The sequence below is a fragment of the Taurulus bubalis genome, assembly GCF_910589615.1.
Source record: "Taurulus bubalis genome assembly, chromosome: 19".
Classification (NCBI taxonomy): domain Eukaryota; kingdom Metazoa; phylum Chordata; class Actinopteri; order Perciformes; family Cottidae; genus Taurulus; species Taurulus bubalis.
This window is the reverse complement of record NC_136607.1, coordinates 8,898,361-8,915,943: the sequence shown is the minus strand read 5'-3', so window position 1 is coordinate 8,915,943 and position 17,583 is coordinate 8,898,361. Positions and strand designations below refer to the sequence as shown.

General features: G+C 41.7%; 1 protein-coding gene across 1 annotated transcript in view; it reads left to right on the top strand.

The window, feature by feature from the left end:
• The window catches only part of npr2 (natriuretic peptide receptor 2), a gene marked incomplete at its 5' end in the record, with an annotated part of 45,164 nt that extends 32,439 nt beyond the window's left edge, over positions 1-12,725 (top strand). Inside the window, 8 exon segments of the mRNA XM_079235099.1 lie at positions 583-751; positions 6,289-6,435; positions 7,181-7,304; positions 8,444-8,512; positions 8,758-8,932; positions 10,135-10,233; positions 11,022-11,113; positions 12,228-12,725. Of these exon segments, the coding sequence (XP_079091225.1) occupies positions 583-751; positions 6,289-6,435; positions 7,181-7,304; positions 8,444-8,512; positions 8,758-8,932; positions 10,135-10,233; positions 11,022-11,113; positions 12,228-12,290 (938 nt within the window). The 3' untranslated portion in view covers positions 12,291-12,725.
• Between the last annotated feature and the right edge of the window lie 4,858 nt (positions 12,726-17,583).

Below are 17,583 nucleotides of genomic sequence, written 5' to 3'. Positions count from 1 at the left end.
ATGGCTCATTCAGCAGAAGCAGCACATTAACGTAAATACAGAACTTTAATAAGAATATCAATATTCGAGAAAAAAAAAATCCAGAGTGCAGCATCTACTGCATTTAATAAAAAGAGTTATTAGTAACACTGTAAATACATTATGAGACAAGCAAGAAGTAATAAGTTAAATACAATCTCAAGAAATGTTTTCAACTGCAAAAGCTGCGGAAATGTAGAAAATTTATGCTTGAGTTCACACTCACATTTTCTCCGTGTAAAATATCAGAAAGACCTTAGAATACAAAAGAATACCAGAGATCTTCTCATTTCACTCTCAGGAATAAAGTAAATAATAATATTTCCAAAATGTCAAATGTTTCCATTAAAGAAGCAGTTACTGCTTCCCAGATTTTTTTTTTTAAATCAACACATTATTAAATATATACTTTGGTTTAACTGGACACAGATGCCAACAATGAGGATTGTTGTATTGTTATGTGTTTCAGTTATTTTGTCCGACCCATGTACACACATTTCACATACCGTGAATTAAATGTGAGTTGAAAAGGAATGCTTCGCAACACACCTTCTGTCCTCTCAGAGATCGTACAGAAGGTGAGGAACGGTCAGAAGCCGTACTTTCGGCCGACGACGGACAGCAAATGCAACTCGGAGGAGCTGACCATCCTGATGGAGGGCTGCTGGGCCGAGGACCCCGCGGAGAGGCCCGACTACGGCCACATCAAGATCTACATGGCCAAACTCAACAAGTGAGACGCACGCTTCACTTCTTTTCCTTACCCGGCCACATCAAGCTTTTTCCTTTCATGAGTCAGTCAAAAACAACCGCAGTAATCAAGACAACTCTTAATTTTGTAAACTGGCCGTTTATGTGTGACAGGAGGAAATTATTCCAAAACACTATGAGCTGGAAGCACTCCTGTTTATATAAAAGATTTTTACACTTCCATCCTTTTTTTTTTTCTTCCAAAGTGGAGATAATTTGACAAATTCTTTCTCACACTATCAGTGTCTTCCCTGCCAAAGGAACCTGTCGCCCTCTGAATGACGTGCAAGTTGACACATTAACGAGATTCAAAAAGGAAAAAAGGAAAAAGAATCATGTTCTAGAAACCGCCATGGCAATTTAGGATAAAAAGGCCGTTTGTAATTCCAGACAGGAAGTGCTGTCTTTCTATCTCTGCATGTGTGTTTGTGTAAGGGGGGGAGGAGGGTTGAGTCCATATCTCTGGTATTGTTTCAATGATCAGAATTCATATGCACATTTTGGTTTTATGTCAGCAGGGCAGATCTGTCAGAAATAGTTACCGTATGAAGCATCCCGGCTGATACTGGCTCATACCGGCTGAAGTGACACACACTCACGCACAAAAACAGACGAGGACATACATAATGTATGGACACACATTTTTTTGATTTAAACTAGATACCGGTAGGAGCTGTGTTAGGGAAATTGTGAAATAATGGTATATGTGTACAGATATAAAAATTACTGAAAAACCAAGAACAACCCTCCCACATTTGTCCCCTGTTTATGTTGCAGAATGGTAGATAAATGGTCTCTGCATTGATCGCCTGAAGGTCCGCTTCTGGTTCCCATGAGCTGCTGTCAAACTTGAATTAGATGTATTTAATTCGCTTTATCTACAGTTTATATGTAAATTGAGTAGTAACGTTGGCCTTTGCTTAATTGTAGAAGTGGAACAAACTCAAGTGAAAATATTTGAAGACAGAAACTCGTTGAATTCACCACCCCAAAAAACAATCATTTATAGATGATGATGATGGACTGAACCCAACTGAGCCAGGCCCAATTCACCCAGCTGCTGTCGATCTTCCAGTCCTGTGAGTTGTGACATGCAGAGCAAAACACTGGTCACGGTCCATTACAGTGACTGGCAACTTGGAGCTTTTCTGCTACTAACAAGGCCGTGCTGTGTAGCATCTTAGCTTAGCTTAAGATGGAGTTCTACACTGTACAGCTTATGTTCTGCTGAGACAGTCATCGGTTCATTTGCATTCTCGGACACTCATACAGTTCCTTGAAACATATCACCACGCCAATAGCTGTCATCACCATCAACTATTTCCACCAGCGTTGGAAACTGGATGCGAAAACACAAGCAGCGCAAGCTGACCAATCACAGCTCCCGATGTCGCTCCATGATATCTTCTTGATATTGCACCGTCACAGTATCTGTGCCGCTGCTTATTTCGCGCCTAAAGATACAGCTTATGGGCTATTGATGCTTTCAGTCTGTCTTTCATGCCTGCCGGAGCTGGTTATGGAATATTGTTATTATTCATTATTTTGAAGGAGACCTCGCTGTTGTCTGAGAGGGGCCCTTTACAATCAGCACAGATAACGCTCGGCTCTGTTGAACCAGAGCGTCGCAGCAAATCAGCTCGCAGAGATCCGAAGTGCACTTGAAACGAGAAAAAAGAGAGATTTCATTCATTGCCATTTATTGTTGTTTTTTTCAGCAAAGTACATTACTGTTCAAGGCCGCTCTCTTATCAGAGACAGAGAGAGTTGGATGTGAGAGGCCTTTGCATCTATGAGCTACATGGTTGTGAAATTAAATCCATACGCTGCATTTCTCTGTACAATAGGTCTTACATAATAATCAAATCAAAGGAAGAGCTTTCAATACAGTTACTGCACACAAACGCATTAGGATGCAGGCAACCAGAAGCTACGATCTGAAGATGGAATAAGCACGACAGCTGTGCAAAACTGCACGAGTGTTGATCTGGTGTGGCGGCGAGCTAAAAGCAGGTGGTTTGGAAGGGAATCTATAAACAAATCCGTGTGGTTGGAGTTTTTTTCTTCCTCTCAGCCTCACGTCTCCTCTGTTAGCTGTGTAAGTCAGTGCAGGTTGAGCGCGGTGATGTACAGCTTTCCATTTGCAGCGGCTTGGAAGCAGAGAGCTGCATATGATTGACATCCTCGGAAGCACTCAAGGATGCTCTTGACAGCTGCATGCAAAGCCCCTCCTCGTCACCGCTGAGGGCCCGTGCCTTAATGCTCTGTTTACCAGTTATTTTCATTAGGTAAATGCATGTTGTTGACATGACGTGATGGATGGGCGGTTATTTTTGGTGTGTGTGTGTCTATGTGTGAGTTCGGACTTGAAGGGCGCGGCAACAAGAGAGGGGGTCCAGCAGTATTTGGTGTTTAACACAGGCGGCGAGCTGACACTCGCCATAAATCAAGTCTCTCTTTATACTTATTTAACTTTGTGTTCAGCATTTAAATGTTCCTCTTATTTGGGGGTTGCAAAATCCACAGTCCACAGATTTGAGAAAAAAAAAAGTAACTTTCTGAATGTTTAGCCGCTTTGTAAACAAGAAAGCACTCAGAGAGCGCTTCCCACCGCCAAGACTGCACAGTCCTCTACATTTGTTTTATAAATAGTAAAAAGTGTTTCAATCAGCGTCTGGATCCAGATCTGCATTAAAAAAAAACACAGTGATTGACAAACACGCTGAGGGGCTGATGACAGCCACGATCCACTGAAACTATGTAAACCTGGCTGGCAAAGTAACAGCTTTGTACAAATAACTGCACCGTCTATGTCTGCTTGCAATTGCACAATGTGTTCAAAAGTGATAGTAGCTCAATTCAGTCAGTCGTATTCATAATTTCAGGGACAGTTAATTACGCAGTTGTTGTGTTGAGTTTTAATTTGAACCATAGTACTTTTCAAGCTGGACCCTATTCCCCGAATGTTTTTTTTCTGTCTCAGTAACTTACGATTTTTTTAATTGGTCCACTATTGTTGGACAGAGCAGTAACCGGCAGCCGCTAAACAAACTGCAATTGGCAATAGCGCACCATCAATGTGAGTCCACCCCAAGTTCTTGTTTTTGCAACTGACTCTGGCTCAGATGGTTGGCTGACAACGTTATAGAAAGGACCCTATACGGAGAAATACAAATACAAGTGTTGTAACCCACTTCATTAAAGTTAGTTGGAGCCTAAACATGTCTTATTCAGCGTTCGGTTGTACTTGGCTCCACCCGCTCCTGTCACTTCTGGTTTCAAAAAAACAAAACAAGATGGCCACTCGAGGCTTCAAAACGGCAGTCCACGAACCAAAGGGTGACTTCTTGGTGGCTACGCCTACTTCCAATATACAGTCTATGCTTTCATCAGACAAGGAAACACTGGAAGTCGATCTCCAAATGTCTAAGATGCCCCTCCCCCTCACTTGATTTAAAAGGATTAACAGGATGCAGGATGATTCCCTGGCTGAAATGATTATTTTCTAGCTTCTCACCTCTTCCGCTTCATGCTCAGCATAGAGGCCACTTCTCAGTTTTCCACCGTTACTATTGGTTTGGATGAATGGTGGAAACACAGCGCATGGCCTGCGCGATCGAGCTCAGTGCGTTGATACTCATCGCCGCCTTTCATGTCTCCCTCTGATGGCTTTTCTCCTTTAAACTTAAACAACATGTGGGCGTGTGTAGGATCCGTGACCCACAAGGAACATGGCAGGACGCCAGGCATTGATGCTCAGAGCCGCCACGGTGGCGTGGATGATTCACCTTCTTGCTCAGTCGGAGTGAATGCGCGTACGTGCGTGTGTGTGTGTGTGTGTGTGTGTGTGTGTGTGTGTGTGTGTGTGCGTGAGCCTATGACTCCTAGAAACCTCCCCAGACACACACATTACACAATACATGCATTATATAATTTTACAATATATGTGAAATGCTACGATCGCAGCGGTGGAGACGTAAAAAGAGTCCTTTCCGCAGAATGTTAGGAGCGTTGTTTTTTCCTCCATGTTGGAAAGTAACAACAGCTGCTGTATACAAACTAAACGTAGCATCTCGTTAGCGCATGTATTAAAAAAGCTGCCGTGGAGCGGTGATACACATCTGTTTTCCTGTTTTTTAACCGCTGCACAGAAAGAGACTTTGTTTGTTTGAAAGGGGTTTGCCAGTGGTGCCAGTGCTCCATGTTGGAGGAGTGAAAGCTACACCACTCAAAGAGCACTTTGAATGATTAGATTTCTATCTCAGTCATCTACACTCCTATTTGACCTCTGAACTAAACCCGTTGTGCACATAAAGGTCAAGTGTCATAATTGGTACTACTCAGCCTGGCAAAACAGCTTAAGGTCGTCTCATGGAGGAGCTTTGTCAAGTCTGGGGAAATGATTCCTGATGATGTCATCAATGTTATCTCAGCTTGGGTTGGAGACTAATAATATTTTTTTTACAGAAAACCGTATTACAAACTGGGCGTTTATCGGGCAGGGAAGGCCTCACAGAGACAAGCTGTTGGTTGCATTCTGGGAAACGAGGGGTCGAGAGTTTTTGGGAGTTTGGCCCATATTCATACTTTTTTGTGTCTTTTATGCCTCTTTTGAGCCTCTTTTGAGCCTCTTCCAGCTGAAGTACTAAATCACTGGATTAGCCATTACATTCCACAGATCAATATTGAATGTTAGTAACCACAAATGTGCTGATTCCACCAGTTGGATTCCAGCTGCTACTTAGATTTGAGGCCAAGGGGACAAGGGGTTCATCAAGGGTAAATCCTTGGACTCTGCCTCGTTTGACATTTACAGGGTTTGACATTTACAGTATGAAGTCATTTTTTACTTTGCTAAGTGGCAAAGACCTTTTTTATTTGTCTCGTTATACACATACATTCTTTCTTATCCAAATATAATTACATTTTTGTGCCTCAGATTGATGGAGCTGATTTCACTCATCCAAGTCTGTTTACGGGTGTTTCGTGGAGTATTCGTGCACATGTGGAAAAAAGTGATATAGAGGTTTTGGTGGCTCCAGTGGGAGTTGTGTGAAGTCTGATAAATTGCCGTAAGTGATTTTGCGTGAGCCAGCGTCGGTTGGGGCTGAACTTGAGTCTACACACCACAATCTCAGACTCAACTGTGAGCAGTGGAGTTGCATTGTGGGTAATGTAGGTGGCATGTTTTGACAAGGAAGAAGATAGCTTCTAAATCGGTACTCTTACTACTAATACTATCCTGGATTATATTTTTGTAGTTTTACAATTGACAATATACAATAGACTCCTCGGCTCTGATTGGTTGTTTTTCAATACATTTTTTCTCAAAGATTATCTGTCTCATGAACTGCAGTATATAGTGACATTTAGACAAGACTTAGATAACATTTGGATGATCTCCACATTTGTGTGTTTTGCATTGTTTTACCGGCAATTTTAGAAAGGACCTATAGCTTCTCGCTGTCCAAGGGTTTGTGTGGCTGTCACCTAATTCTGCCCTGTGTGTGTTTTCCGTAGGGAGGGCAGCACCAGTATTCTGAACAACCTGCTGTCCCGGATGGAGCAGTACGCCAATAACCTGGAGAACCTGGTGGAGGAGCGAACACAGGCATATCTCGAGGAGAAAAGAAAGGCCGAAAACCTCCTCTATCAAATTTTACCACAGTAAGAGCATATGACAAATGGCACATTCTTACTTTGATCCTTCCACCCAGACGCTCACAACTTCCAATTAACTTGAAAGCAGCTAATTGGGTGAGTTTTACCAGCATAGCTCAATAACACTGTCAATTGTGTTAAATCCCTGTATTAATTAAAGACTCTAAATCCCTCCCAATGCTACGTTTTGATACACACTACCCTGTGGTGAGATCTCACCGGCGTAGATGAAAGGAGAGAGCTGACAGGCAAACTGCTCATTAAGGCATGATAGTGACTTTAGGCGTTTGGATAAAACCACAGCAGCAAATCCCATCTTTCTCACCCATTTATTCTCTTTTTCTTTTTTCTGCTGAATAATCCAAATATATACAGAGACGAGGCCTGAGAGAAAGGGCAGACGTCCTTTCTCACCGCACTTGTGAATTGCACCGGCCGGCTTCTTCCACATGTGCCTTTTGCCTTGTGGTATTATTTGATTGAGAGTAAAATAACTCTAGCAGAATAAACGAAGATAAACTGACGTCCAGTTATAGTGAACCTGTTGCTAGGCATCCTGCAACTGTGTTTTAGGCGGACAAATCGTTGAGAAAGAGGTGTGAACAGAACAATCATCATGATCTCATCACGTCTTGCAGTGGCTCGTTTGTCCTTTTTTCAGCCTCCATCCTTTGCTCGTGGACTTGTCTAAACTTGTCTGAACTTATCACACTTTGAACACCTCTCTCTCTCTCTCTCTTTCTCCCTCCAGTTCAGTAGCAGAGCAGCTGAAACGAGGCGAGACGGTGCAGGCCGAAGCCTTCGACAGCGTCACCATTTACTTCAGCGACATCGTGGGCTTCACGTCCATGTCCGCGGAGAGCACACCGCTACAGGTAACACAGCTCTGCAACACTATGTCTGTCCGTGTTCATTGTTTTCCCTACTTCCCCTCAACATCCGCTGAGCTGAAGACTGAAAGCTTTGTGATCACAGTCGCAGTCAATTCCCTTTCTCTGTTCATGCATACAAAGTGCTCACCACCGGTATCAGGTCTCTCTACCTACGGTGCATCTCATAGTTCCCACAGTGTGTGTTCCCACAGTGTGTGTTCCCACACGGTCTTCGACTTAAAATAGTACAGTTGTTAGATGGAGCAGGGTGTTGACGCAGAGTTGAGTCACATTATGCCACCGCACATCTCCTTCTCGCTCGAATACCAAAGGGAGGTTTCTCTAGAGCAAAAACACCTCCCTGATGTTGCATCCGGCTAGAGGATCTTATGTGTTGATGGATAATTTGATGCCTTTACATGGAGTGGAATCTCCCAAAGAACTGACATTGGCTCTCCTCAGCTTCACCTCTTTCCTCTTCTCAAGCCGTGAGAAGGAGCCAAGTGTGCTTCTTGACAAGGCCAGACATTCATATGATAGAACAAAATATCCCACACAGTTACATTGAATCTAGTGCTGTAGTGGTAGTAAAACAAGACAAGCGTGAACAGGCCGCTGTCTAAGGCATAAGGGAACTGCAGATTCTAATCCTGTGTTTTGAGTTTAGTTAGATTGTGCCTTTAAGAGTTCAGTTTTGATAAAACGATCTTACTTTTTAAGTTTCTCACAATTCCGATCCTAGTTTCAATGTTCTCATTCACGAGCACAGCTCACTCTTAAAGCACAGCACAAGTCCTGGCCAGATAGAAAGCCAGCAGAGACACAATTATAATTGTTTTTCTTAAAAGATCATTAAAAATGAAGACTAAATTACTGAATGTGGTCAAATTAAATGCAGATTGTGATTTTGTAATATTCCGTTTGTGGATTTGATTTATGACCCGGTAAATGTGTTGGCGCTCGTCTAGTGACAGACAAGCAGAGATTAAGTGGGAGACTGGGAGGCTTTGCAGACACGCTGGCCTCCCAATCTGTCAGCCTTTTTAAGAAAAGAGAAGCGTGTCTAATGTTGGATTTACGGCTGTAAACCATATTGTTGTTTTATCAAGTCTCATCACTCACACTCTTCTGCCTCTCGACAGGTTGTTACACTGCTCAATGATCTCTACACCTGTTTTGATGCCATCATCGATAACTTTGATGTGTACAAGGTAAGTCGGGATGGTCGGTGTGAATTAATACAATTATGGATTCTAACGCAAGAATATGATGTGTTTTATTTCTAATCTTAACTTGAGTTTTGTCTCTTGTATTATGTTAAAATATGCATTTTAAAGCGTGATGGCTCTTTCAGAACCTCGATAGGAATCCTGGGAATACAACAGAAGATGGATACAAATTAAATTTTTCTTTTATTTATTTTTTTCTCTCTCATTCCTTATGACTCATCCCTCAGGTGGAGACCATCGGCGACGCCTACATGGTGGTGTCGGGGCTGCCGGTGCGGAACGGGAAACTGCATGCCAGAGAGATCGCTGGGATGTCGCTGGCGTTGTTAGAGCAGGTCAAAACGTTCAAGATCCGACACAGACCCAACGACCAGCTGAGACTCAGGATAGGAATACACACAGGTGAGTCTGACCTCTGACCCTCCAGCGCTGCACATCACCGAGGTCACCTGGGCGGGACCCAGATTTGGTGTCTCATAATGGCTGGTGTCCTTGACGAGACCATTGTAGGGTCAACACCACCATTTAGCTTTTATTTTCTTGTTGGTATAGCTATTTTTATGTCTGGTACGGGGAGATGATTAGTCTATTCTGCCTCGTATCTTCCAACACTCGATCGGCTCCCGGTGGAAAAACAGCCGGTAATGAGCACAGCACCAGAACTTTGTGAATTATTGAACAAATCAGGATGCAGGCAGTGATAAAGAAGTCTGCACCAGGCTACTTGAATATTGTAATTGGGAAAAATGATTCAGATGTAGCATGATCAGGAAGTCCCGTTAGCTGGACAAGTATATATTTTGTGAAAAAATTGCTCTCTTTCACTTCTCAAAAGGGTTCTGAGCTGATCTAAAATTGGTTACAATAGATTCTTCCCAAAAGAAATTCCATTGTGAGCTAATATTTTCACAAACTTGGACGAACCAAAGCACACTGCCTTGTCTCCGCTTCCATGCTATCAAAGGTTTGCACAGCTATGAAAACTTTCTGCGCTTCTGTTAGTCCAAGAGGGATTTTTGACCAAGATAAACTGTCATAACAAAGTGTGTAATGCGACACCTAATGTGCTCTGCAACTAGATGAATAGATTGCTTGTGGAAATGTAGCTGCTTTCCGTCCAATAAAACTAGTCAGCCGTGTCTTTTTTTTTCACTCTGCTCTTAAAAAAGTTCAACCTTAATGAAAGGAGGGTTTATTTACAGCACGTCTGTTGTATTAGCTAACTTTAATTTGTAACTTCACACCTCTGGATGCCAACGTGCCGGCTGGGCATAAACACTCGGATGTTTTAACTCGACCTGTCTGCAGCGTTTAGTCTGATGTCACTTACAGTATTTAGACTGTATCAGCTCTCGGCAGAACTGCTCATATTCTTAATCAAACACTTGACATGCAATAGAAATGGACCGGCGTGGGTAGGCTGGTACTTAGCATTGTCAGAGTAATTAAAGCACTCTGAGCCCAATTTAATTTCGCTCCCACCTCTGTCAACCTATGCACGCTATGGAGGTGGCTGTGTGATAATGACAGCAGCTCCCACCATTACAACATATGTTTTTGTTTTTTCTCTTGTAAAATGTGACTATTTTGCTTGTGTTTCATAGGTCCGGTCTGTACCGGCGTGGTCGGTTTGAAAATGCCCAGATACTGTTTGTTTGGAGATACTGTCAACACAGCATCTCGAATGGAGTCCAACGGAGAGGGTGAGCGTCACTGTCACTTTTTTTTGTTCTGATTTTCATTGTTTTCTAGTGTTTAAAGCAAATTCCATCTTATTTATTGTCTTGGAGATTGCTGGGACTCTGCAATGTCATCATTAATATAATGGTGGAATGGTGTACATGCTAACATGCTTTAATGTAAAAATAAACAACACATCATCTTTGTTACTCAAACGGGATGAAACAGAGTGCATTTGTTTGGACTATTTTTAGCTGCAGATTAATACACATCTGGTGCTCTTAGTGAGTATTTTTAGCAGCGTGCTGTGTGTGTGTGTGTGTGTGTGTGTGTGTGTGTGTGTGTGTGTGTGTGTGTGTGTGTGTGTGTGTGTGTGTGTGTGTGATTGAGAAGCTTTCTTTTATAAGAACATGATTTTCAAGAGATTTCAAGAAACCGTGGTTGGGTAGTTTGCGAGCCAATCATCAGAAGTATTGATTAACTACTGAGTCGCTTCCTGTATTGTGCCTCCACTGGTAAATAATTTATAGCACTTACAGCTAAAGGCCCTTAGCCAGCAATAAACCGGGCAGCCTGGAGCTTCACAGGCAGGACTCTCGTCTCACGTCTCTGCAATGTGAGCATTAATTGGGCAAAACAATGCAGATTTTCATCCCCGTTATAGCAGCTCGTCTCGCTCCTCGGTTTCCTCATCTGCTGTACGTCCTGAGGCCGGAGAAGAAAGCGGTGTGGTGCTGATGCAAACTACATTAAAGTATCTAATTGACAGTGTGGACTCAGTCTTTGCTTTGCTCTTCATGTGTCTTTCCAGCCTTAAAGATCCACTTATCCTCTGCCACCAAAGAAGTGCTGGATGAGTTTGGCTACTTTGATCTCCAGTTACGCGGAGACATAGAAATGAAGGTAAGAAGCTACATTTTACTTTTCAAGAAAAAGAGCACTCAAACTGCAAAAAAACATCTGACGTTGCGACTCATTCAACGCATTGTTGCTGGTGCAGTATTATTTCAGAAATGTTCTCGAAATGATTGTTTAAAAACAAGATGGAACTAGAGACCATCTTGCAACGGGATCCCACCGGCTGCGAAGTATAATCGTTTCTGTGACTGCATTCCACACCGATGTGATGCGATCGCGTTGACAAAATCTGTCCACAGACAGACATGTAAACACCTGGTAATGTCCTGAGACCTCTGCTGGTTCTTGCTACAGTAGGTGTCTCCAGGACAACACGCTGCCATGATGACACACACACACAGACTCACAAGGTGTGAACAAGCCTCTGGCTGAGATGGTACAAGACAGATTACTTCATTGGTATCGTAATTAGATGAAACAAATGTAGTTTTAGACGTAATACTCGACACAATAACTTGGTAAAAGAAGGCTTACTATAATTTTAAGTTTGAAACTAACATCCTACCTCATGATACCATTCAATGTTCAAGGAATTGAGGAATCCTATGCTGCTTCCTGAAAAGGCCGCAGCTACAGATTATTTTCAGTATTGTATTCTTACTTTAGGATCTTAGTGAGGATAATTTTTTCTATTTAATAGATGAATCGTTTATTCTTTTAAATCAGTCCTCAGCAGCGTGGCCATCGTGGGGTTCCTTCTATCTAGTGCTCCGGTCTGATGCGGAAGTCTGACACAGACTCAAAACCCAATGCACACGAGTTCATGGATGCAAGCCAAGCCAATTAACTGGGCTAATATAGTTCATAATGAGGCTACTTGAACAACAACCACGCAACAACTATGTTTTGCAACACATGTGCTTTTGGCACTGTGACGATGTGGTTCATTCTCCTCTGACCGTGCATAAGGGCTTCGTTCGTTGGGAGATGCTGGAGGTGGAAGCTGAGCTGCAGTAACCATCAGGGTCACTGTTAAATGAAGGGCAGCCTAATAGAGGATATCACCCCCCCCCCCCACACACACACACACACACACACACACACACACACACACACTTCATCCCCATTGATGAACCTATTGATTTCTGTGTTTTTCCAGGGCAAAGGCAAAATGAGAACGTATTGGCTTCTTGGGGAGAAGACTGATGTGTATGTTATCTGAGAGGCCTGCTGATAACGTGGCAGCAGCAGTGGAGATGACAGCAGAAGCTCCGGTGGCCGAGACACTTCTTTATTTGTTCTAGAATAAGTCCTTATTGGTGATTTCCGAGCAGAGGAAAAGAGAACGACACCATACGACACAAAACAGAAGAAGATTCCAGGTATATTTATTACCTGCATACTGTAACTGCAAAAAAAAAAAAGACAAAAAAAAAAAGGCAAAATATTGTAAAAGTTGTTTTTTTCTTTTGTATGAAGAACTGTCCTGAGTACTTTTCACTGATAAATTCTTATTTTTTTGTGCTTTCTATATTAAGATTTGTATAATGTGTTTGGGAGTCAATGATGTAGTAATATTTCCTTGAACCGTCCATTGAGGTTTGGAGGCACAGCGTTACAATTGATGTCACTGCAGGGGCTCATAAACCGTGATACACAGTACAAGATAATATGTATATATGTATATGCAAGATACTGTAAGATATTTTGTTGAATAAACTGAGTAAAACACTCTTTTTCCATTTATACAGGCAATATTTGTATGCTCCTGGTATGAGGAGTCGGGTTACTTATTGATATTTACATCCACAGAAGGCTGTAACATGAGGAAGGCAGAGAAGAGCCTGAATGAGTCCGTTCTTTTTTACACATTCACGTTGAACTGGTTCATGTGAGCTCTTTAAATGTATCTGGGCCATATCCTCTCGACTATACTCACCCAAAATGTTCATCTGACTTGAATCCAGAAATAATTTTATAAATTACCTTGTGCCCCCACTCCTTAACATATTGGATGTCCCGCTAGAATTGCACATTTCAAAGTGCTCACAGAGCTAATGCAGAAGTGTGGACGCCCGGTGTGACCTTTCAGAAAGGTCTGTTTCAATGTAGCTGCACCTTGAAGATCAAATTAAACATCAACTCTGCGCTTCGGCCCTCGCTCGTCCTGGCAATTAACTCTGAGGTTTATCTGATCCAGAGGCTATATTCGCCTCACGTTTCACAACGCTACCAGGATTATTTCATTGCCATTATTTAAAACACAACAAGTGTGCCACGGAAGAAGCTGTGCATTAAGTGTGTGCACCATAATTAAGTGCAAGCTGCTGTGGTCAGATAAGGGAGGAGAAAGGCGAGCTGGTGTGGCGGGGCAGCTGTGCGTTTGTGTTGCAACGACATCACCGCTCATTAGATGCTCATTATCAGTTGCGGAGGCATGGGCTCTGTGTCGGTGGCTTTGTATGTTTGTGCGTTTTCATCTCTGCAGGAGAACATCTCCCCCCTCCTCCTCCTCCACAGCTGTAATTACCGCCCACTTCCTCGCAGTGATACGACGCCTGATGGAGCCACAGCGAGCAGAGTGAAGGTCTCTGCTGAACGCCGCTCTGACCCGCTCGCTCCTCACAGCTGACGTCTTGTTATTTTCTGCCTTTCCATACAGCTGAGAACCTTGAAGTACACAAAGCCTCCAAGCATACTGCAGTAGGAAAAATATATATAAAGTGTGCATAAGTCAAATTCTTTTTTAAATCATATATTTTTATAAAAACCTAGAACATCTTAAATTGTCGGGTGATTTCATGTCTCAGTGTTAACCTGTGTCACAAACTGGCTCAGGGAATGTAAAAAAGAGGGGTGTCCACCTAAAACCAAACATAATTTATTGAACTAAAGTCTCAAATAAAGTCTCAAATAAACAATGGAGCGTGTAGACCAGCGATTGGAAGCAGGACACGGACGTGTGGCACATTAGTGTCGACTGCAAAACCAAAAGAAGGGGATGCAGGCTAAAAGCTGGGGTAAACACACGGAGTAGCTTTTGCAGCCTGGAAGGCCCGGGGGAGCTTAATCAAGCTTGTGACCCTCCCTTGTCAGCCAACTGCCCGCTGAGGTCGGCCAGGTCGGCCTCCGGGACAGTTGGAGGGGCGTCACACCTGCAAAAGGGATTCACAGGTTTTAATCTGCACTTTCTCCAACAGACTCATCCAGCTCCGCTGTCACAAGGACCGATACAGGAGAACATTCCTGCCCACTATGCAGTCTTACTGTATAATAATAAATCACCCCTGGCCATCAACATCAATAACCCTAGCACCGCTTTCACTGTTTATACTATATGTATTTACACACTTCATATACTTTGCATTTTTGCCCTTTTATTATTTAATTTTCTTAAATGTCTTATATGTAACTCTGATTGCTGCTGCCACAACCAAATTCCCCTTGAGGATGAATTAAGTATTTAACCTATCCTAATCTATGCAGATTAAAAACAGGTTAATGCTGTTGGAAAACTGGGTAGTTTGAGCAAGTTGGGCACTTTTATGTAAACAATTTCTTTTTTACTGGTATGAATGTTTTTTGCACATGAATTCTTGAATTCATGTGCAATGAAAAACCATGTGCCCAGATATGACCTTATACATGTCATTTTTAAATGGCATTTGGTAGAGCTTTTATAAAAGAAAAGAAAAAAAATCTATTGCTACAGGAAAAAAGAAAAGCTGTTTCAACTTTCACTTGATGGCTGAAGTACTCCTAAAGGCTCGTGTGAAAATGTCAAGTTTCAAGATGTGAATAAATAAGAAGCTAAGCTACCAAGTAATGTGGTGGCCATGACATTTGGCACACACACACACATCCGACCATGCCACGTGTCTCACCTTGTCCGCCAGCGAGAGATTTCGCTATATACACTTAACACTGCATCTGGGTTTTTTTGTGCATCGATGTATGCTATGAATTAAAATGTCACTGTGATGTCCACATCAAATAAATAAAGTCAAGTCGAGAAAAGTACACTGAAGACTGTTCTCGATAGGAAATATGTTCTCCCGACGAGAACTTCTCCCCACTTTTCTCCCGACGAAGTATTTTAGGAAAGTGCCTGCCTGTACACCAAAACGTTAGTTTGTCAAACGTGTGTTTGTTTATTTGTAGAAACTGTTAACAGCCCAAACTTGGGGTGGCCAAACTTCGGGCCTGCGGGTCAACTGCAGGCCCCTCTGCCCATCTTTAACCTTTTAAGCCCCGTTAAGCACCAAGGCATTTTTTAGGATTTAGCTCGAAATAGCATACCCAAACTAAAAAGGGTGTATCTCTGCAACCACAAGGGCTATTTGAATAATTTTGGTGTTACAATAAAGGCAACCCTTGTGAGTGTTTGGTCAGATGTGTAAATATTAGTATATGTGTTGCTGGCTAAGAGTAAATAAAGATTGAAGTTCCAGGTCCGCCTATAGAAAAAAGCACTTTCAGGATGATGATCTCCTTGAAATGATGCTTCACTAAGCCCTGAAGCTCTCCCAAATCATAGCACAATATGTGAACAGTCTCTTTGCACTGTTTTCACTTGAGAAAGTGAAGCAGAACAAAGTCAGTTTGGGTAAAGTACAGAGAGAATTCAGGCGAGGTTTCCAAAATTTGCATTTCGGCACATTTGCGCATATTTTCGCGTATCTGTGACATTTGAATTTTTTCATGTAGCAAACCTTACATTTCACTTTGATGTAACTTATGGTGTTCAATAAACTTGTATCAGTGTAGATTTACTGGGGGAAATGCATTTAAAAAATAAAATAAAAAAAAGTTTCAAAATTTGCTGACTCAGCGATTTATGTTGCTGTGTTCTTTGGTTCATATCTCGGTGATGCTTTGCAGCAGAGGGATTTGGAATCTGTGTGGAATTGTCTTGCTTTTTGCTATTTGTCTTTTTCTGATAGCACCAAGCTACGGGCTGCTAGTTCCGGAAACATGCAGAGTGGGCTGACTCGTGACAAAATTATAGCTATTTTATTTTAATAATTATTTTAGTTGGTGTTTGAGTTGTGTTGAAATGGCTGACTAATTACTGTAGCCCAGGTTCTCTTGTTTAATTTGATGTGTAGCATCAATATATTTGTTCATGATTATTGTAATGTTTTACACAGTTTAATTAAAATTTTAAAAAAGGACCTATATAGGTCCATTAATATAACATAACATCATTGTATTTTCAGATGTAAACTCTTTAGTAGTGTTGTGTAGTTATTTTGATCGAACAAATAATTGTCTATTTGTGGAATGTACAGCAAACAGAATCACAGATCCCTAATGGGACCTATAGTTCGTGTGGCTTGTTTGACAGTCTGTTCCAGACCCTTTGGCTGTCCAGTAAAAAAACTCCTCTGCTGTTTCTCAGCAACAAACTTTAGTTTTGTGTCTCATATCCACAGTAACAAGCACCGAGTGTTATATTTAGCAGGGTTTGCATCGATATGAATAAATGGGATGTGATTCTCAAAGAACAAGTGACTCAGCAAGGTTACGAGCAAATAAATACATTCTTTTTTTCTTTCTTTTTTACCACCCAAATGATGTTGTTGTTACTTGGTTTGGCAGCAAATGACATTCACCTTCAGGTATAACGAGAGACCAGGTGTTCAAACATGTTTTACTATTATTATGTTTTGGGGGCCATTGTAGCTTAGAATAACGTTTTGCCTTTTGTAATGGAGGAACATGAAAGTTGAATAAAAGAAGAAAATAAAATCCTCCAGTTGCCACCACAACCCGTGCATGGCTGTAGCAGTGGATGATGGACAGATCAATCAGTGGATGTGTCAGAGGAGTGTCGTCTCTGTTCACTTTCATTTCACCTCAAGGCACAGCACTTTCACACATGGCTGTCTCTTGGAGAGGAAGTCACCTAAAGGAATGTGAGGAGGATTATTCATCCCGAGACTTTCCAATCCTAAGAGACCTTTAAACTCTTTTATAATAGCGTCTGGCATTTCACTCGCGACAGTTACTTTAAAAAAATTCAGAAAAGATTGTCTTAATCAGACATGTTTATATTGATGAAAAGCCAGTATGTAATGGCTTTAATAACTGAAATGACTTAACATTTAATCTATGTGTGCTACTGTGTTTCAGAGCATATTCCCTTGAGACATTTAAAGGCAAGGTCATTCTCTTAATAACGCACATTTTGCTAACTTTGTTCATTAGACTTAACGCATTCATGCGCACGGAAAAATATCAAGAAAGGAGACAGTTTTCAGACCTCTTGTGGATTTACGCATATGTGCTTGTAAATATTTATATGGAAATGTGCAAGTATCTGCGTTGTGTGCTATCCTTTGTTCTTTTTATGTCGGTGAAACACATTGCTGCTTGTTTTGATTTGTGTTGAATAAACTTTATTATTATTATTATTATTATTAATAATATTAATAACATTATTGTAGGAGCTATTTAAATCAACCACATGCATTTATAGATTAAGCCTTCACTGCACAACATGAGACTAATAG